Below are 21,310 nucleotides of genomic sequence, written 5' to 3'. Positions count from 1 at the left end.
AATATATAGTTACTCTCAATGTTCTGTGCTTTGAAGAATTCGATCTATTAAAATGAATGTTTATACCTCTGAATGCATTAGTGTGTTTCCTCTTAAATCTCTCAAAAACTCCTATGTATTATTATTATTATTATTGCTGTATAATATATTTCCTAAGAGAATCCTTATTTCTTAAAATAACCATAACAGTTGACATGAAAATCTAAATCTTCAGGTGTTTAGGGTACATGTGTATGTGCATTTGAATGGCACACATCCACATGTCCACACATCCACATGCACACATACACACACACATACACATGTATACATGCACACACATGTATATATGCACACACACATCTACACATGTATACATGCACACACATGTCCACACATGTATACATGCACACACACATGCAATTTAAAGCGTAAGAATTGAAAGTTGCATTAACTTTATCAGCACTTTTGCTTGGTCTTGAGCTGGTTTCTCCTCCTCTTGTCCATGGAGAATCAACTCTGCAACCTTATGTAGCTGTTCGATGCAGCGTGCAGTGACTTCAGCCAGACTTTCAATGGACAGCATGTACACTTCCTGAAATGAACGCACACAAGAGAATTACTCACTAAGCAGCCTGTTTTCAAAAACCCCATCATGTTAAAAAACGGGACATGATTCGAAGCACATACTGTATTGCTGAACTACACCCTGGCCCCTAGATGATGTAATCTTGTATCCCTATAAAATTCCAAGGGTGTGGGGGCGTGGCTTAGTCAGTAAAGTGCTTTTGCACAAGCATGAGAACCTGAGTTTGTGTCTTCAGCACCTTCCTAAGTGCTGCACAGCTTTAGCCTCAGGACTGGAGGATGGAGATGGGCTCATGGCTGGGGGTCACTGGCCATAGCCAAAGTTATGTTAGCTCCAGGTTCAGTGGCAACCTCTGGTCTCCACACAAAGACAAACCATGCATTGCATACAAAATGTGTGTGTGTATGTGTGTGTGTGTGTGTGCACTCAATGGCAACGCTGCAGGTCCCCAGGGATAAGACAAACCTATTCACATTTGTGTCTTCAAGAGTCAGACTGTTGCTGGCCACACACTAGGCAGGTTATGGTAAGTGGGGTGCGTGGAAGAGAAGATGCATGACACACTCCAGCGGATGTTTTTCTTTGGAGAACCATACCTTTGTCACTTTAAAATTGGAACTCAGCATAAGGAACAATTATCACAGATGACTTTTGGAGCACAGGCAGGACATAAAGTATAGGCATATGAGTGTACTAAACTGCAGGAAAGAAGCCACAGCAGTGAAAGAGAGCTCCAATAATTGCCTCATTAGCGAGGGAGCATAAAGACAATTTATAGTAGCAGATTTGCATAAAGATAAATCAATTATGTTCAGGAAGATCTTTCTGCTTTTAAATTATAAAATTATGGAGAAAAGCTACAAAATCTACGCTAAGCCATAAATTGTCTTGGGATAGAGAATCTAGATTGTCTATCGCAGTCTTACTAGGATGTAGGGCATGGTGTAAATAGAAAGTGGTCCTCCTCGCTTTAAACGAGGCTCCTTATAGAATTATCACAGATAACTGTGGCTGATGCAGGCAGGTTTACCTCTACAGTCTTAGCTCCTTGGCCCCCCGTGTTGTCTTCTTCAGGTTCTTCGGTTTTCTCTTCCTTTCCTTCTTCCTTCTCTTCCTCCTCCGAACCTTTGGCCACATCTATCGACACAATGCTTTGATCTTCTTCAACCCAGTCGTGAGCTTTCTTCATGGCCTGCCATGGTCCCAACCAAACAACACATTTACTGTGGGAATGTGAAAAGCAAGTGTTCTCAACCTGAACCCTCCAGGGCAGATGAGGAGACAAGGGCGGAATGGAAAGTATATAGATCACATGGAACTTCTAAAAGGGTATTTTAAAATGACATTCAGATGAAGAAAAGGACAGAAGCTGCAAAATCTACAATGTATTTTCTTGGTTCATGGCTGGTGATAAAAAGATGAACTGTACTCTCTCTCGAATAGGCTAGAAATCAGTAGAAGTCATGGCTGAAGCCAGGTTCCTCCTGTGGTGGTTTTCCTAAAGCCCTCATCATCTCAGGAAACAATAACATATCGATGGGAAGAAGATCGATGGCTTTGTTCCTTCTGATTCATGGCGGGCCCCCCCCCCGTCCGACCTCTAGGATGAGCAGAGGCCTGGTACTCCAGGAGAGCAACGTAAGCAACCCGTGACCTACAAAATTGTAGCTAACTGGAAACTGCCGAGACCACCTTCCTCACCCTGCCTATCGATTCCTGAATTTGGAGACAGGACAGACTTATCTAGAGCTCATCAGATCCTTTACGCCGTTTGCTTAAGTAGAAGATGTCACTCATCTTATGCTAAAACACTGAGTTACCTTAAAGCCTATGTCAATGTTTAACATGTCAGAATGTTGGGAGGTAATTTAAGAGCTAGCAGACTAGGGGAGAGCCACGCTTAAAAAGTCCTCTTTTAGGGATAAAGGCTGACCCATACAACTGAGAAGTCCCCCCCACCCCTCCACTCCAAGCTGTGGCAGGTGTTGTAGGGAGATGAACGAGGTAATTTCCCAGCTGACCTGTCAGCTCGCTGACCCCTAACAGAGAGAAAGAAATTCCTCATCTCACTGCCTCTATACCTCATTCTGCCCTTTCTTCACCCATTATAACAGGTGAGTGGCTATGCAAACCACTGCTAGGTCAGGTAAGAGTCCGGAGGAAAGGGAGAGGGAGAGAGAAAAGAAATCACATAGCCTTGGGTAATTAATGACCAGCACCTCCTTAAGGAATCCTACAGTTAGACCTGGTTCTAACTTGCAAAATGCACTGTAGTGTTAGAGGAATCTGCAATGGCAAAGCTGGACTGTCCTAAGAGGTGTTGGAGCGGCGGCGGTGGCAGCGGCGGCCCAGGTGGGCGGAGAGGTGTGAGCTTCCCTCTTCGCTCTAAAACCCGCATGTCTCTTTAAAAAGCAAGGGTGGGAGCTGAGTCTGGAAAGTCCCGTGATGGTTCCCCCCACCCCCCACACACTCTTTGAAGATAATCATCCTCTGACAGAACAGTCTATTCCTCTGTGAAAGGGCAACCGACTTTCTCAAGGTCACTAGATAATTACTCGTAAATCACAGAACGGGAGGTCTCAGAAGCCTTGCATCCATTAGGGTGCCTCCGAAGGTACCAATTACTGACCTCAGACACCCCTCCCCCTGTTATGTCGTGGGGGGGGGTGTTGGCGGGTCCCCCCCCATTTCTTGCGAATCTGAGGAATCTTACCACCAAGACCCTCTTTCTCCAGTCCCCCTTTAAAACCAAAGACACAGAAAGGGCTGGTTCCAACCTTATTGAGTTTGTCAGGTGTGGCAGCGACATGTATTTCAAACAGGAGCTCTGTAAGCATCCTGGCAAATTCTTCCCCGCTTTCTTCTAGGCCTAGAAACAGAACGCGACAGCAGTAAGAGGCATGATTCATTTATTTTTCATCCTTCAGTACATGGCAGCTCCCCTGACTTTGCAGGAGCATTCAGGATAGACTAAGGAGAGGCTTTGGCAGTGCGCCCTGAGGCTGCCTGGGAAGATGGATGTCAAGTCTTCTACCGGTGAGCACAGCAGGGAAGCAGCAGGCTGCCTGGAGAGCTCTGCAGAAGCCTAGCTGCAGGCCTCTGGCACTAAGGCACCCCTGGGTTGGCTCAGGGACAATGGCGGTAGGGAGAGAGACCTTGTGTGTCTTGGGGCCACAGCTGTAGCAGCCCATTGCTGACAGAATGAGTATGTATGACCTGTGTCAGGCATCTGGTACCCGCTATTCGGAAACTGGTTAGGCTTCCTATAGCAACTTTGACAATGCCCAGGGTGTGGTGCTAAGGAAGGGACTGGCAGGGCTGGGTGAGTGGAAGTCTCATGTGTGCTCTGATGTAATACTATCTCTCTGGAGAAATTTCCCAAGGTTCTCTAGAAGACCTGTGTGGTACTATAATACTTTTTAATGATCTATTTTCTCAGATGGGAAGCTATCTAAGGACAGAGAAGAGTTTAACTCATTCTTAACATGATCCCTGGAACATAATAGGTGCTAAAGAAAATATTATTTGAATTGATAATCTATTAAGATATCATATGATATAGAATACAATAATCATATAATATTTGTTATATAGTATATTTATACATCATAAAATAAAAATAAATATCCCTGGATGGGCAGTGGTGATATAGGGCTTTAATTCTAGCCTTCAGGAGGCAGAGACAGATGGATTTCTGTGAGTTCAAGTCCAACTTGATCTACATATTGAATTCCAGGACAGCCAGGACTACACAAAAAAATCCTGTCTCAAAAAACTAAAAACCAAAACAATCAAACCAAACCAAACCAAACCAAACCAAACCAATGAACCAAAAATATCCATGGTAGGAAACAGAGATTGTTAAAAGCTGCAGGCTCACTTCTCTCATTTGCAACTTCAAGACAATGCCATCTTAAAGTTTCTGGTAGGTGCTAAAGTATTGATTCCACAGTGGGTTTATGAGCCCCACTGAGGGAGAATAAAGCATCATTCATCTGGCCCAATTGTATGTGTGCAAAACCCTCAGTGAAGAGGTTACCCAGGCTTATGCCAGAGCCCAGGTATACCTCTGGGGAAGGCTAAGCCACGTGGAAAATACTGTACCTAACACTTATAAACAAACAGATAAACAAAGCATTTCTGTCAAGTGATGAGTTTTACGGAGAAGTTTGAACAATGGGAGAAGGAAAGCGGGAGCTAGAACTTAGAGATCTTACTATAACTGTTTTCGTCATTTAGTTTATTCTTGCTTGCATATACATATGTGTACAGGGTGCATGCCTGGTGCCCACCGAGGCCAGTGGAGGACAGAAAAGGATGCTGGATGGATGTCTGTGAGTCCCATTGGTGCTGGGAACTGAACTCAGGTCCTCTGCTAGAGCAGCGAGTGAGGTTTGGAATTTTACATAGATGGTGCTACATTCAGTGTTTCCCTAAACTTGAATGTTGATACCCAATCGCTAGGCTGACAGTATCAAGAGCTGGGGCTTTTGGTCATGAGCATGGCATTCACGTGAATAAATCAGTGTCTTTGTAAAGAATCTCCAGAGAGCTGACTGGCCTCCACTCCCACGGGAGGACACAGCTAGAAGATGCTGACTGTGACCCAGAGATGGACCTTTGCCAGACACCAGATCTGCCAGCTCTCTGATCTCAGACTTCCTTACGAACTGTGAGAAGTAAGTTCCTGTAAGGTACACTGAGATGTTTGCTATGGCAACCTAAACAGGCCAAGATTAGGAGGGAGCTATGAGGAATGGATGCGCCTTGAAAAGCTGGCGCCTCCTGAAGCATCCAAGTTCTCATTCAGCGTCAATTCCCACCAAACACATTTAAAATCTTTGTGTGCTCGTGTCAATGTGGCACATAACAATTCATTTACACCACTTTTCCATTTTTCTTACAAACAGTTCTATATCGTATTTGCTTCCTATAGTAACCGAGAAGGGAAAGACAGCGTGGGGGCGGGGGTGTGGTCCCCACCTGAGGATAGCTTCTGGATCAGGGGAGAAGTGTTCTAGACGCTTGGCAGTGGCAATAAAGTCTAGCAGGGAATGTGCCTGTCAAGTTCTGAGGGGCAGTAAGGAGGCCAGGGTGGCTGCACAGAATGAGCAACATGGGTGCCCTGGGTGTAGACAGTGGCAACTGCCTTAGCTCAGGATGGAGCGGTAGTGGGACTCATTCCAGCCAGGAAGGTGAGTGCTGGGATATAGTTTGCAGCTATAATAGACTTCTCAGAGAATGCATAGGAAGAAAGCTACCTACACAGCGATGCCTGAGGAGATTTGAGAATGAGACTCCATTAGCCAAGTAAGGAGAGGTTGGAAGGGAGGGGGTGAGGAGAGAGAGAGAGAGAGAGAGAGAGAGAGAGAGAGAGAGAGAGAGAGAGAGAGAGAAGAAAGCAGATTCTACTGACAAGACCACATCCGGGAACTGCCCAGTTTCCTTCATTCGGCAGGAGGCTGTGCTACAGGGTGGGAACCCTTGGCTGAGACCCACCTAACTCCTTAACCCCTGGGGCCTGAAACCAGTCACGGGGTTTCTTCAGCTTCCTCTCTGCCCCCTGTCAACTGGGGATCATAAAACTCACCCTCTGTTCTTTGTAAAATTTTAGGTTGTACTTTTGGAGGGTTGCTAGGGATCAAATGCAGGGACTTACTCCTGCTCAGCAAGTGCGGTATCACCGAGCCGCACCCTGACTCCAGTTTTCTCTTTTTAGTTACTCTAAGATGCAAATATAATATTGAGTTGTTTCATAAGGAAACAATATATAAGAATTGCTATGTGCCACACTGACATGAACACACAATATTACATATATTTGGTGGGAATTGACAGTAAATCAGAACACAAATGCTTCAGGAAGCCCCAGCGTCTAAGTGTGCATCATTTCTACTAAACATATACCAGTAACTGTTATCATGCATTTCACAGGGGGAAAAATCACTAAAAGTATATAAAAACAGATGACAGTCAATGCTGTAACAAAGACTATTACTGCTATTCTCGGTCTGTATACATGGCCAAGAGAACTTCCTCATGGCAATATAAACAGAAAATGGGCTTTTAAAATCTCTTCAGAGCCATGGTAAAGCAAATTGAAAGGCCATGGCTGTGTGGTGAGAAAGGCCAACATGCAAACCATGAGCCAATGCCATTCAATGCACAGGAGCCAAATATTAAATTTATCTAGAAGACGACAGCTTGTTATTATACCTTCTGAAACTTACAAATTATTTAATTGTTAGGGGATTTTAGGAGTAGAAATGCACTTATATGAAAAAAAATCCTGGGGCAATGCTTAAGTTTCTGCAGTAATTTTGCTCTGTTTTTCTTCTCATCTCACTGATGATATTCCTTTCTGTCTCTTTTTGGAAACCCCCTCCGTCTTCCTGGGGCTGTCATATGCCTTTGTGATGGCGTTGACTTAACAACACCTCAGTTCTTCCCTCCCAGTGCCTCACTAAGTGTCTGGATGACATTTATTTATTAAATTAAGTTAATGAAAATTAATAGTGTTTTGATCATCTGGAGATGCCCTTTGGGGAAAATGGATCTATTACAGGAGATAATAGGGTTTTGTCATGAAGAGAGAGACAAATTTACCACGTTCCCCTTCCAGTTACCAAATTTATCATTTTTTTCTTAAAATATGATATTCAGCACTTCAGTGTGCGTGTGTGTGTGAGTGTGTGTGTGTGTGTGTGTGTGAAATCCAAAATTCTCAATTTACTGAATGAGGCTCTATATTTAAATGAGAAAATACCACATCGCCTGTGGCAACACTTTCTGTTTGGCAGCACAACCCAGTTTCTTCTCCAAAGAACAACACTGATGAACAATGTATTTCACTTTGCATTTGTAACAATGTCTCTGATACGTGGGAAAATATCGAGTCCCGAGTCCCGTGTGTGTGTGTGTGTGTGTGTGTGTGTGTGTGTGTGTGTGTGTGTTTGGTGTGTGTGTGTGTGTGTGTGGTGTGTAGTGGGTGTGTGGTGTGTGGTGGGTGGTGTGTGGTGGGTGGTGTGTGTGGTGTGTGTGTGTGTGTGTGTGGTGTGTGTGTGGTGTGTGGTGTGTGTGTGTGTGTGTGTGTGTGGTGTGTGGTGTGTGTGTGTGTCCATAAGAGTGTGGAGCATCTGTAGGTGTGGGTATGTGCATGCATAGCATGTGTAGGGAGACAAGACGACTCAAGGACTTCTCACATGCTGTTTCAGACTGGCTCTCTCGTTGGTCAAGGACTTCAACAAAGAGACCAAAGGCCAGGCTAGCTGGCCCACAGCCTGTCTCTGCTTCCTGTCTCCCCATAGCTGATATTTCAGGAGTATGTCACCTGTTCTGGATTTACTTGTGATAGAGATTCTGGGAATTCCAACTCAGGTCCTTACAACCTGGAAGGCAAGCACTTTACTGGCTGAGCCATATCCCCAGTCCTAGGGTCCTTTTAAAAATCCTTTCTGAATGACACACCCAGAAGGACCAAGCTCTAGCTCAAGTATCATGAGCTTGGAGAATAGACTAACGGGGTGATGGTTAGTGCGGGGAAGGGGCGTCTCTTGGGTCATCTTGGGTCCCCAGTATGAGTTGTATCTCCTCTGACACCCAGTATTTCAGTTTTTTCATTAGAAAAATGACAAGGTTGCCATAGTTGGTGACTTTTGTAGGAACATATAAATGCTCAAAAAAATTATTCCCAGTTGCCTCTTTGAGGTTTATTGGCCCCTTTCTATACTTCAGTATAATTGGCTCTTTTATTTTGATGCAAGGAGCATAAATTTCATTAAGGTGAAGGCACAGAAGATCAGGATGAGGGGTTAAAGGGGGAAACCATGATTAAACAGGTTTATGAATACACACAATAATTTGCCCTGAGCCTCAAGGTTTAAGCACAGGAGCGCTTGTATCTACGCTTTGATCAAAGGTATGTAACGCACCTGGGAACACAATGATTCTGTGACAGTGACAGTGTGAACACTTATTATCACTCCTCTGCATGTCGAGGAAATAACAGGAACAAACAAGTCAAAGCTGCAGCTCATTCTACCTTCCCAACCTCCCTGGTCATGTGTGGACACACTAAATAACAATAGTAACAGCTAACGTATTTGAGCAGTTTCCGTAAGCCAAGATCCATAAGGTGTGTTTTTTTATGGATGGCATTTAATCTGAGTTTCACAACAGTTCACAGAACAGTCAGAATTGTCTCAGGGTATAGTGAAGATGTTCCTTTCAGCGGGGTCATATAACGTGTTCAAGAAATTAGTGAAAAGGTTTCCAGTGGACTTTCCTATTGGTTCTAGAAGCAGCCAGCCTTGTGTCTGCAGTTGCTCCGCCCACTGAAAGCACCTGTGGTGTGGTGCCTGTTACTGCCGTCTGTAGGAAGACATCCCACACGTACACAGGATGTGCTTGACTCTGTTCCACTCCCGAATGGATGACCCAATGTGGTCATTGGGCGTGGCCAACGTTGAGAATAGCTTTTCCCTTCTCAAAAGAAGCCTGGCCTCTCAAAATAGGCTCTAGATCCCTTTGGGCTCCAGTCACTTTTGAGAGGTGTGGTTGTTTGAATGAGAATGGCCCCCAGAGGCTCACATGTGGGAATGCTTAGGCTCCAGTTGGTGGAACTGTTTAGGAAGGATTAGTAGGTGTGGCCTTTTTGAAGGAGGTGTCTCACTAGGAAGTGGCTGTGAAGTTTCAAAAGCCCATGCTAGACCCAGTCTGTCTCTGTCTGTCTCTGTTTCTGTCTCTGCCTCTCTGCCTCTCTGCCCTCTCCTTCTCACTCTCTGTCCTCTCCCTCCCCCTCCCTTTCCCCTCCCCCTCTCCCTCTCTCTCTGTCTTTCTCTTAGCTACTGCTTCAGTACCATGCCCATCTGCCTGCCTCCATGTTCCCTGTCATAATGGTCATGGGCAGACCCTCTAAAACTACAATTCAATTCTTTCTTTCATAAGTTGCCTTAGTTGTGGTCTCTTCACAGCAATCGAGAAGTAACTAAGACCAAGGGGAAGGCTGTTGGGATGTGTCTACTGCACTCACTCCATGACCTTCAACTTGAAACACCTCACCCTGGGCACCTGGAGAAAAAGGCACAGCTGTGGCCAGAACTGGACTTTTTGTGTGGTTGGTGGGGATTGACCTTGGGGTCTCAAACAGCGGGCAAGCACCGAGCTGCTAGGCTACCAGCCTCCCACACCAAGAACGGCACTGTTCAGATGGTGTGTGGGACACTTACGAATACACTACTCCTACTCACAGAAATTAAAGGGAATGATGAAGCCATGCAAAGAAATTCAGTGCAAGATTTGCACGCCATGGCCCTCAATCATATTAAACAACACTGGCACGTGGAAGTAGACGGTGCCACATATATTGTGGGCATTTAGGCCCAGCACACTGTGCTTGGTTTACTTTTTTGCATTTATTTGTGTTGGTGATGTGCCAGGGACTATGCTGGACATCAGAGGAAGAATGGGGTTCCCATTCAGTAAAGAAAGGGCTACCCATCAGTGAGACGAGCCCTGTACCCACAACAGCTGCACAGGGCATTCTGGAAGCCGTGTGGGGAGCACCTGGATGAAGTCCATCCCACCCTGTCCTAAGGCTGTCTCAGCCGCTGTGTCTGAGGCCCAGGCCCCTGGTTTACCTCGTTATTTGTTGCTGCTTTTTACCTTGTTCTTCTGGACTTGCTTCATTCTCTGATTCTTTGGCTACAAAGATGTCTTTGATTGAAATTAGGTCATTTTTCAAGAGTTCTAGCTTCTCTCCATCCAGAGATGTTAAGAAGGACTGAACCTGGAGAAAAAACAAAAGGGAATAGAAAGAAATAGGTCACTTAACGGTCATCGTTTCTTCCCATGGAAAGCATTTACATATGGCTGCCTCCAGTTTTCCCAATAGCTCCTGAGCGAGCCATAGTGTGGAGGTAAAGGGGGGGGGGTGTTGGCTCTACTGCCCATTCACACCCATTCACAGCGTGGGCTCCCAGGCCTCAGTCCTTCCCATTCAGTAGTTATTGCTGCTGCTGTTACATCTCAGTATATAGTTCAGATTGGCCTCGAACTGATTAAATAGTCCAGTCTGGTCTTGAACTTGAACTTCTCTTGCCCTGGCTTCTTCATTACAGTTACAGGCACGAGCCACCACACAAGACTAACTGTCTCCTTCTTAAAGCAGGATCTGTACTTCCTTGGGATTCTTGGTGTGGTAAACAATAAACATGAAGCAAGAGGCACTGGGCAATGGTGGCGGGAACCCATTGATCACAGTGGTTAAAAACACCCCCTCCACACAGCTCAATATCAGTTCCTCACTCACTTACTGCTGACCTTGGGTAATTTACATTCCTATGCTTTGGCTTTATCTGAATAATCGGGTCTGCTTACATTTATCTTTAAGGCCATTTTGGTCACTAAAGCATAGGAACTGACTTAAAACACTGTGTTGCTCAATAAATGAAAGATCTAACACATGTGCATATATATGCATATATGTATATATTGTGTATATAAATATATACACACACATACATCTCTCTCTCTATATATATATATATATATATACATATATATATGTATTAGACATGACTTACACTGAGTTTACAAAAATGTTTAAGATACATTTTCATTTTCTGATAATTCATTGTCTAGAATGGTAGTTCTCAACCTGAAGGGGGATTGTATATCACATATCCTGCACATCAGATATTTGCATTATGATTCACAACAGTAGCAAGATTACAGTTATGAAGCATAGGAATAATTCCATGGTTGGGGGTCAGCACCACACTAGGAACTGGATTAAAGGGTCACATTGTTACGAAGGTTGAAAACCTCTGCTCTAGGGGAGGGAATCCCAAGACTACCAGTATCAGACCTAATGGACGTGGAGGAAGGGCACTGCAGTCAGCAGGAGAGAACGGTCACTGAACTGGGAAGCTGTGCAGGGAGAGCTTGGGAGAGGAGGCTCGCTTGGACTGACATCATCTCTGCTCACTGTCAAGAGTCTCTCTTTGGAGAGTGCCCTCTGCATACACTTCAAAACAAGTACAGATGGCCATCCTCTGAAGATTAATCTAAATTTCCAAATCGGTCACAGGTCATGGAACATCGTAATAAAAACGAGGCGTGACTGTAAAGCTGTTCGTTTCTGGTTTCTCATTCTGCACTTCAAATTCTCCCTCTGGAGGGAGTACTAGCTGAGCTCCGTCCTCCTTGGGGTAGGTTTCACCGTCCATGTGTTAGTAAATTGGCACAGCAGACTAGGAGTCAGCCAGGGCATCCGGGCTGGCAGGCTTTGTTTTCCTAAGGTTTACGCACATCACTGGGTGCTGTGCGCCTGCCCAAGGCTCTGGGAGGAAGCTTGGCAGGAAATCAACACAAAACCCATTAGCCACGCAGTTCGGCAGGTAGCAGAAATGTGCCCTGCTCTGTGGCTCCCGGCCAGCCCCTCTGGCTCTGGCTTTCTGAGAGCCTTCTTTTCACTTGCATGTTCCTGCTTCTCCCTCTTTAACTCTAGTCTGCGACAGCGGCGTGCACTGAATTGTAGTCGGACGCAAGAATTAATCATAATTAATCATGCATTCCTCACAAGGGTACACAGAGTGTCTTATGCCCCTTTCCCATAAAAATAAAATTTGAAAAATGCAACTGAGTGTAATGGAAACAAAATGATGAGATTTTCCCACTGATCATGTACCGCACTGCCAGGTCTGTCTTAGAATCGATCTGACGCAACATCATTGATAATAATTCCTTTGTATTATTTATTCACTTATCTATTTATTGTGGCATGTGTGCTGCTGCTGATGTGGTATGGGTGTGCATGCCACGATGTGGGTTCTAGGGTCTGAAACTCCAGTTCTCAAGACTGTGGCACACACTTGAAATCACAGAGCCAGCTCTCCAGCGTCAATACTTCCTTCCCTTTCTCTTGTAATGTTTGAGTTTCAGCCAATGAAATATCAGCGGATACAACGAGCATCCTTTCTTGTCCACAGCTTTCAAATGGGAGTGTCCTCTCTGTTTCTTTGGGCTGACGGGACTCAGAGGACCACAGGCATCAGGCCATGGTGACATCCAATACATTTTTAAGACACAGAACACATGGGATGCTTCCCCTTCTAGAACACTCTCCAGGTTACTGAGTGGGCCTCTTTCCCATGCTGTGCTGAGACCAGTGTGAACCTAGAAGATGACTCCAGATAGCTGCTTGCAATGGGGAATGTGTGGAGCTGGAACAAAAGAGTCTCACTTACCTGTGCATGGCAGTTTGAGGTAAAGGACAGCTGGAGACTGAGGGGGCAGAGAGGAGGATGCAATAGAAATTCAGGGACTGAGAATCCCACCAGGAAACTCAGCCTTCCTGCCTCAGGATCAAAGTTTGTCAATGGAGAAAGACAGAGCTGGTTTCTTCAAAGGTTTGTCTCAAACGTTCTTTAACTTTTAAAGTATCCATGTAAGGTTGCCAGGTAAACACAGGCTACTTAGTTACTTTGTGTTTCAAACACACAATAACATTTTTTTTTAGTATAAGTGTGTCCTGGATGTTTCGTTAGCATTAAAGTTTCATCCTATGAGTTTATTTTAATTGTCTGTTTTGGGGGTGGTAGAGAATTGGACTTAGGACCTTGTGTCTGCTAGGTGAGTACTCTATCCACAAGCTACAAAGGCCTGCAGCCCCTTTCTTGTGCATTTTATTTTTCCCATGATTATTTATTTATTTGTGTGTGCATGTGTGGAGGTCAGGGAGTTTCTTCCTCCACCTTGTGGATTCCAGGGATCAAACTCACGCCATCGCTCTTGGTGGTAAGTGCCTTTACCTGATGTGCCAGCTCCTGACCCTTATTTTAAAGTTCAAATTGAATTTAAATAATTTATTTTCAGTGCTGGGCCTTGTGCAATGTCTATGCCTGAGCTTTATCCTCATCATCTCTTTATTCTTTTTATGCACTTTTTTATTGAGACAGAGTCAGTAGGTTGCAAAACCTGGCCTTGAACTCACTCTGAAACCCAGAGAAGCCTTGAACTTGAAATCCTTCTGCCTCAGCCTCCTCAATACCTGGGATTCAGGCCTATGCCAGCAGGCCCATCTTAACTTGATTTTTGAATTAACAAGTGATTACTTGTATCTATGGGATACAGTGTGGTGATGTGACATGTGTATATGTATCTATGGGAAACAATGTGGTGATCTGAGACATGTGTACATATATCTGTGGGAGACAATGTGATGATCTCACATGCGTACATGTATCTGTGGGATACAATGTGATGATGTGACATGTGTACATGTATGTATCAGATACACTGGGGTGATTTGACACATGTATACACTGGGGAATAAGTGTATCATGCTGATGAGTGTACCAACGAATACGTGGCCTCACACCATTTTTGTGGTGAGATTGTTCCATGTTTACACTTTAAGGAATTTTGAAATATGTGAGTTTCCATTCCTCACAGTCCCTGTGCTATAAATACATCTCTATGGCAGCCATTGTCTGTCATTAGCTGTGCCTAAAGACCTTGTATTCTTGTTGGAGAACTGTGTACAGGAAGCTGTCTGCTTTCGGGGTAACCTGCTCCAGACTGTCATAGGACTGAGAAATTACTTCTGCTGATTTTCACATAGACTTGTAGGGCTGCTTATGACAGCACTCAGTAACTACCATCAGTAAGTTTTTTAAGAATTCCACATTTCTCACCAAATGCCACAGAGATCTCCTGGCTGGGGACAGAGAGCAAAGTTTGTGGAAATGATGTACAAAGAGAAGATCCAGACCCCTCTAGAATGGCCCCCAAAGGTCCCTGTGTCAAAGGCTTAGTTTGCAGCTTGGAGCTACTAGAAGCTGGTTGAGGCCTTGGGGGTGGGGCAGGGAGAGGTGTCAGGTCACTGGAGACCTGTCTTTGTGAGACCTTAGTCTAGTCTTCTTCTTCTCTTTTGCTTCCTGGGCCTGAGTGAGTGCTGTCTTACCAATGGCCCCAAAGCAATTTATCATGGATGGGACCTTATATAGCTCACACCTGCGATCTCAGCACTGAGAAGCTGAGGCAGGAAGATTTTGTAAGAAAGCTGAGGGTTATTTTGTAGCTGAGGTCTGTGATGGAACTGGCCAAAATGCAATCTCTCTATATTATTGGAGTAGGGACCAGTCTCCTGTTTTAACAACAACAACAACAACAACAACAACAACAACAACAACAACAACAACAGATATTTACAACAGAAAACGTACAGACAATACAATGTCATCAGCAGTCTGCTCACTTACACACATGGATGCTGCTATGAGCTCTTACATGGGCGATGTCACTGAATCCCTTTAGAAACCCAACAAGGCTGGCTTTATCATCACTGTCATTTCAAGCAGATGGCAGTAAGAGGGACCCAAAATCCCACAGCCTCATACTTATGTATAATCACATAAAGGCTGATTCCTGACTCAGCTTTCATAGGTAGAGTTCTGTGCTTTGGTAGGAAATTGCTTTTTTTTTTCTCTCTCTCTCATTTTACCGGATTATGGGATTCTGAATGTAAGGGAGCAGTTTTACAACAGCGTAAACTGTGGGTGGCTGATGGCAGTGTAAAGCCATTCTCTGCAGACACAGAAATGGATTTTGTAGGCAGTCTTCCCCATTGGTGACAAGCGTTTGTCTATTTGCAACTGTGATTCAAAGCTCCCTCTCTGGTTTTCTTTACAGCTGGTGCAAACACCTGCCTGTGGTCCCCGTTTAATCAATGAACTAAAGAAACTCTTACTAGGGGCTCATTCTGTATCAGTATGAGAGTTAGCATTTTTGTCTTTTCATGTCATTTTTTAAAAATTATCCTTCAATTGTGTTTTGTGTACTTGTTTTTTCTAATAGTTTAATTTTTTTTAATCATAGCTGTGTGTGCACATGGAGGTCAGAGGATACAGTGAGGGAGTGAGTTAGTTCTCTCTTTCTACCTTCTATGTCCTGGAGATTGAACTCACGTAGTCAGGCTTGGCAGCAAGCGCTTTCACCTGCTGAGCCATATTGCCAGCCCCTTTTGTTTCTTCTCTGAGGTTGGTCTCTCTTAGGCAGCCTAGCTCTGCCTCCAATCCATACAATTTGTTTGTCTGGGGTCACGTTGGGATAGTACGAATGTATAGAGCCATCTGTTTAGTCATCTGGATTTCATAGGTTTCTAAATAGGAACATTTTTAAATGGTTCTCCGTAGCATGACTTTGCCCCTTATGGCCGGATATTGTGGTAAAGGTGATCAAAGAAGTAAAATGGTAACTCATAAAAAAATATGCACTCAATGCCCACAGTTTAACAGAAACCCCAGTTACTCTGTGCTTACTGGGTGGAATAAAGGCACAGACTGGTCAGGGATCTCTGATTGCCAAAAGGAGGGAAGGGCTTGGCAGGCAAGTTTCCTGCCATGGGAAGGGGTGGTGGGGACTCCTGATTTGCTGACCCTCCTGGGCTGGGCGGAGTGACAGGTTAGTACAGGGCAGAGAGGAAGCTGTAAGCAGCTTGAGGATGTACACAGGCTGTACATTATGTGAGAGCTTAGCATAAGTCACGAGGTGAGAGAACATATCTTTACACCTCTTCCCAGTTGTTGCTTCCATGCTAAGGAAAACACGTCACCCAAGAATGCCATTCAAATGACCCTGACCCGTGGGAAATGTACCTTGCTCTCACTCTCATTGGACAGAATTTCCAGGGCTTCCAGGTGTGACAAACCTTGATATTCATCAAACAGCATCCCATAGTGTGCAGTCCTCTCCACTGTCAGCTGCTGGGCCAACCTCTGCTTCTCCTTCTCCTTGGCTTCTCTCAACATCTGCAGAGACACAGTGCTCATGAACTAGACGTGCCTTTCCATGCTGCCTTCCTGTACAGGATACGGAGGCGATGGGGAGGGCAGATAGTATATGAAATATCACTTTTGTCGCTTTGGAATTTCTCATTTCAAGGTATATGTGCCACTACTGGACCTGCCCCATGCTGGTCATTGTTTAGTTTATAGGCATCATAGCTGGGTAGGACTAAGAAACGCTCCTGCCCCTTGGAAGCTTGCATGGTGCCTTGTGATATCATAAAAACTAGCCCTTGGGGAGGAGGTATTCGGGTCCCCATGAAGTCTAATCATCATGGCTGCCTAAACAAGACATGAACCAAAATGACACCAATAGTCATGCAAATGAGGAAAGGGGGAGCTCACAGGGCCCCAGCCCTACACAAAAGACTATAGACAACTAAGGAATGCTCGAAGTGGGAGAAACCGTCTTCCCAGGGAAGAGCCTCCAAGTTAGGCTATCTAATACCAAATGGTCGGCCCTGAAAATGTACACACACACGTGACTTTATATAGACTATACAGGTTGTGTTTCTATATTTGGAAATTATATATATGAATGTATGTGTTACAGTAATTAACACACACACAAACTGTAGTTAAGAAAATAGAGGTCATGAATTTGAGAGAGCAAGGGGTACCTGGGAAAGGTTGGAGGGAGGAAAAAGAAAGAGAAAGATGATGTAAATATAATTTAATTTCAAAGGCTAAAAGTAAATTTTAAAAGAATGGTAAAAAATAGATACTAGATTGATACTGTTGGCTAATATTTACATGTTCAGCTTCTTCTTTTTCTTTTCTTTTTTTTTTTTGGCAGAGCCAAACACAGCAAGCCATCCATGCCTAGGGATAGGATTAGAAAGAAGCATGCAAAGACCCTCTCTGCTTCCCACTGAAGTCTTTCCTCTGTGTCAGCTTTTCAATGCGCTGCATGATAAAGTGGGGGTGTCATCACCAGACGCATAAAGTGAGGACCTCGACGCACCCAGGTGTGGCTGAGGAGAAGGTTTTTATTGTAGATAGTGAAGCGGTCAGCTCAGGAACTTTGGAAAATTCCATCGGACCCCTCCCCTCCTGGAAGAGAAATGTCGTAGAACACATAGGTGGCCCTTCCCTTCCCCAGAGACACATTCCACGACCAACCGTTGGCCACCTTCAGACAGGGGAATTCCCTAAAGACCAATCAGTTTAATTCTGCCAATCACATTGTGCCTAATGGCTGCTGCTCTGAAAACTGTACAAAAACTCTCTGAACGGCTGTTGGGGGCCGTTCTCTCTCCTTCGTGTGTAGGGCAATCCCAGCATGCTGGAACAATAAAATTCCTCTTGCTTTTGCATCAATCCATGGCTCTGCATTGTGCGCTTGGGGGTCTCTGGTAAGTTAAGGCTCACCAGACTCTTACAATAGGAGGGACAGAACAGCTGCAGGCATCTGGAAGAGTCTAGAGCATGGACAGAGTATAGAAGACCAAGCCGGTCCATGAGAGGAAAGAGAAGAGGGAGGGAGGAAGGGAGGGAGGGAGGGAGGGAGAGAGAGAGAGAAGAGAAAGAGAGCCAAGAGGAGTGAGGGCAAAGAAAACCAAGAGCTAAGAGAGAGACAGGAGAGAAGGGGCTGAGAGGGAGCAAAGAGAACAAAAGGAAGAGAGCAGAAATGGCAGGTTACATCGGAAAGAGAAGCTGGGGGAAGGGAAGCCCATGCTAACATGGTTAGGGTACCGTGTGTGTGTGTGTGTGTGTGTGTGTGTGTGTGTGTGTGTGTGTGTGAAGAGCTGAGAGGAGCCACAGGTCCCAAGTGAACCTGGAGGCTAACACACACTTTAGTATGCTAATAGGCATCTATGTTAGCCATGTGTCCTGAGCACTGGAAAAGGCCAACTCTTTGTGAGCATATTAAGAATTCTGCAGGGCTGGAGAGACAGCTCAGTGGTTAAGAGCACTGACTGCTCTTCTGAAGGTCCTGAGTTCAAATCCCAGCAACCACGTGATGGCTTACGGCCATCCATAATGAGATCTGATGCTCTCTTCTGGTGCGTCTGAAGACAGCTACAGTGTACTTAGATATAATAATAAAATAAAATTTTAGGCCAGAGCAAGTGGGGCTGACCAGAGTGAAGTGAACAGAGGCCCTGAATTCAAATTCCCAGCAACCACATGATGGCTCACAACCATCAGTACAGCTACAGTGTACTCATATACATAAAAACAAACAAACAAACAAACAAATTATAAAAAAAAAATTCTGCACCTAGGCAGATTCCAAAATAGAACGAAACTGGTTTGATCTTGCTCTGTTTTTTTGTTTTTTAAATAAAAACTTCTATGGGTAGAGATGAAAAGGGTTAATAAATGTAAATTCACAATGTATTCATTAGCAGATGCTGAATAGAAACTGGCTTATAGATGCTTGAGCTGGGCTCCAGAGGTATGATCCTGAGTTTCTGTTCACACTACTAACTTCTCTCTTTCTGCCTTTCCCTCCCTCCCTTCCTCCTTTCTTCACCTTACCTCCTCTCCCTTCTCTTCATCTACACTTGTAGGGTTAGGGCTAGAAGCCAGGCCTTGTGCATGCTAAGAAAGAGACACCTCCCCTTACCCCCCCCCCAATTATTTTGTTGTTGAAAAACAGAGACGACAGAATGTCCACGAGTCTGTTCATTATTAACAACATCCTGCACTTGTTTGCTTTGATGCTAGACCTCTTTTATTTGATTTCTCATTAACTTTACAAGGACATTAAGTTTATGGAATCCTTTAATATCTGCAGAGAGCCCCATAAATACACTGGCCGATGCCACAAGGTCACAGGGGGAAGATCATCCAAGAACAGAGGCTGGTGTTTATTATGTGCCAATAAAACAGGCAGCCTCATTTTCCGTTTGGGTTCTTGAGGTTGTTAGCCAAGAACCCACTAGGCCGTGGAAGGAATTCTCTCTCCTGTCTATCTTTAAGACTAAATTAGTAAGTCTCTGCCTTTTACAGTTTTCAAAATAACACAGTGAAACCATTACTGGGAAGGTTTAACAATTGTAATAAAACTCAACTGGTCCCCTGACCTCAGGGGATGGGAAGATAAAACCAAGAGACCCTGGGATGGTGCCAGTTCTCAGGACCAGTATCCTCTCTGAATCACTACTTTGGGCTAGCATGGAGAGATAAAATAGAAAGGAAAGAGGTGCATCATTAAGCAGAGGCTGAGATTTACTTGAAAGTGGAGTAAAAATCAAAGCAGCCCAGAAAAGCAGCCCTTTAACCAGGCGGCTGGTCTCAGGGTGCCTCTGGAAAACAGAGGTGGACGGTTTAATTGGAGTGGGCGATCTTGACACAGAGGGACTCTCACACTGGAAAACATGGGAGCTGTGGAAGAGGAAACAGTGGCGCAGAAGAACTACTGACCATTGGATCGCATTCCCTGTGCCGTGGGAGAAAAACGAGGCAGCACAGACGTGAACTTTTCTGCTGTCTAGAACCAGACACTCTACAGCCTACCTATTCCTTCTGCCCCAGGTGCATCTGCAGTGTTTGCCAAAGGCTCCATGCTTAAGGCATGATCTCCAGCCCATGACACTAGTGGGAGGCGGTAGAATCCTTAGGAGCTGGAGCCCAGAGAGTGGAAGCTGTTGGGGGTATGCCCTTGCAGGGATATTGGGAATCTGGTCCCTTTCCATCACCCACCCCTTCCATGGTTCCTGGCCACTGTGAGATTAACAGGTATGCTGTTTCCCAGACTCCACAAGCCCCAGAGCAATAGAGCCTGCTGATTGGTCACGGAAACCTCCAGAACAAGGAGGCCAAATAAACCTCTTGTTTCTGTCAGGGATTTGCCACAGCAACAGAAAGCTGACTCCTTTTGAGATCTGTTGTTAATAGTGGCTTCTTCCCTCCAGTTGCTACGAAGACCTTACAGCCACCCCTTTTGCCACAAAGCCCACATTTACTGCGTCAGGAAATCTGAATCCAAACTTTACTTCAGGCTCCCCACTCAGTGCTAGTAGGGACCTCCACACTGTTCTGACCTAACCTGATCTCTCACTTAGATCACAGCATTTGTTTCCCAGCGAGGGTGACAAGGCATCCTCCAGACCGTCCTTCTATTCCAGGGAGCATAAGTGACCAAGGGCTCTAGCCACTGGTCAGTAAGTCCATTCCGCAACTCTCAACACTTTTCTCTGCCATCTTTGGTGCTGTAGAGACACCGAGGCAGGCCTATTCCTGAAACTTGACTCTTTGTCCAGAAGACTTGATTTTTTAAATTAAGGACTTATTTTTACTTATAATTATGTGTGTGTGTGTGTGTGTGTGTGTGTGTGTAGGGGGGGGCATATGTTTACACATGAGCGTAGCTGCCTCAGAGTCCAGAAGAGGGTATCCTTACAGCCATCATGGAGCTGAAGTTACAAACATGAGGTGCCCAACGTGGGTTCTGGAAACTGAACTCCAGTCCTGCAAGAGCAGCAAGTGATCTTAACCACTGAGCCATCTCTCCAACATGGGAAGAATCATTACGTTTTACTTTAAAGGCATAATAGCCGTGCATATGAGGAACAGCGTGATCTCTTGATGTGTGTATGTGACATGGAAGAACTGGTATATCGATCTCCTCAGACACTGATCACTTCCACGTGTTGGGAGAAACCACTGAACCTCTCTCTTCTTTATAAAGTACCTGATAAGTTGTGGTGAGCTAGGGTCACCCTGCTGTTATTGGCTGCCATCACTCCCTATGGCCCTCACGAAGCTCTTTAAGCTGCACTGCAGTCTGGCACACTTCTACCTGGTCCCCTCTTTAGTTCTCCTCCCCTGGATGCTGACATGAACCAGCTCTGGTGGTTCCCCCAGGCTTCAGAAGTTTCCATCCTGTTTTCTCTTAGGTCTTACCACCCACCCCAACCCCTGACTAAGTAAACCCCTGTCTGTC

At 45.0% G+C, this 21,310-nt stretch overlaps 1 protein-coding gene across 4 annotated transcripts in view; it reads right to left on the bottom strand.

The window, feature by feature from the left end:
* Positions 1-21,310, bottom strand: part of Fam114a1 (family with sequence similarity 114 member A1) — a 71,199-nt gene that overhangs the window by 9,891 nt on the left and 39,998 nt on the right. For all 4 annotated transcript variants that reach the window (XM_021162251.2, XM_021162252.3, XM_085836711.1 and 1 more), the window contains 5 exons: positions 16,228-16,380; positions 10,232-10,355; positions 3,346-3,437; positions 1,599-1,760; positions 435-574 (listed from right to left, as the gene is read on the bottom strand). In XM_021162251.2, coding sequence (XP_021017910.1) covers positions 435-574; positions 1,599-1,760; positions 3,346-3,437; positions 10,232-10,355; positions 16,228-16,380 — 671 coding nt within the window. The remainder of the gene's footprint in view (positions 1-434; positions 575-1,598; positions 1,761-3,345; positions 3,438-10,231; positions 10,356-16,227; positions 16,381-21,310) is intronic.

The sequence above is a fragment of the Mus caroli genome, unplaced genomic scaffold (assembly GCF_978045245.1).
Source record: "Mus caroli unplaced genomic scaffold, Mus_caroli_1 scaffold_4, whole genome shotgun sequence".
Classification (NCBI taxonomy): Eukaryota; Metazoa; Chordata; class Mammalia; order Rodentia; family Muridae; genus Mus; species Mus caroli.
The sequence above is the reverse complement of the archived record's forward strand: the minus strand, read 5'-3'. Positions and strand labels throughout refer to the sequence as shown.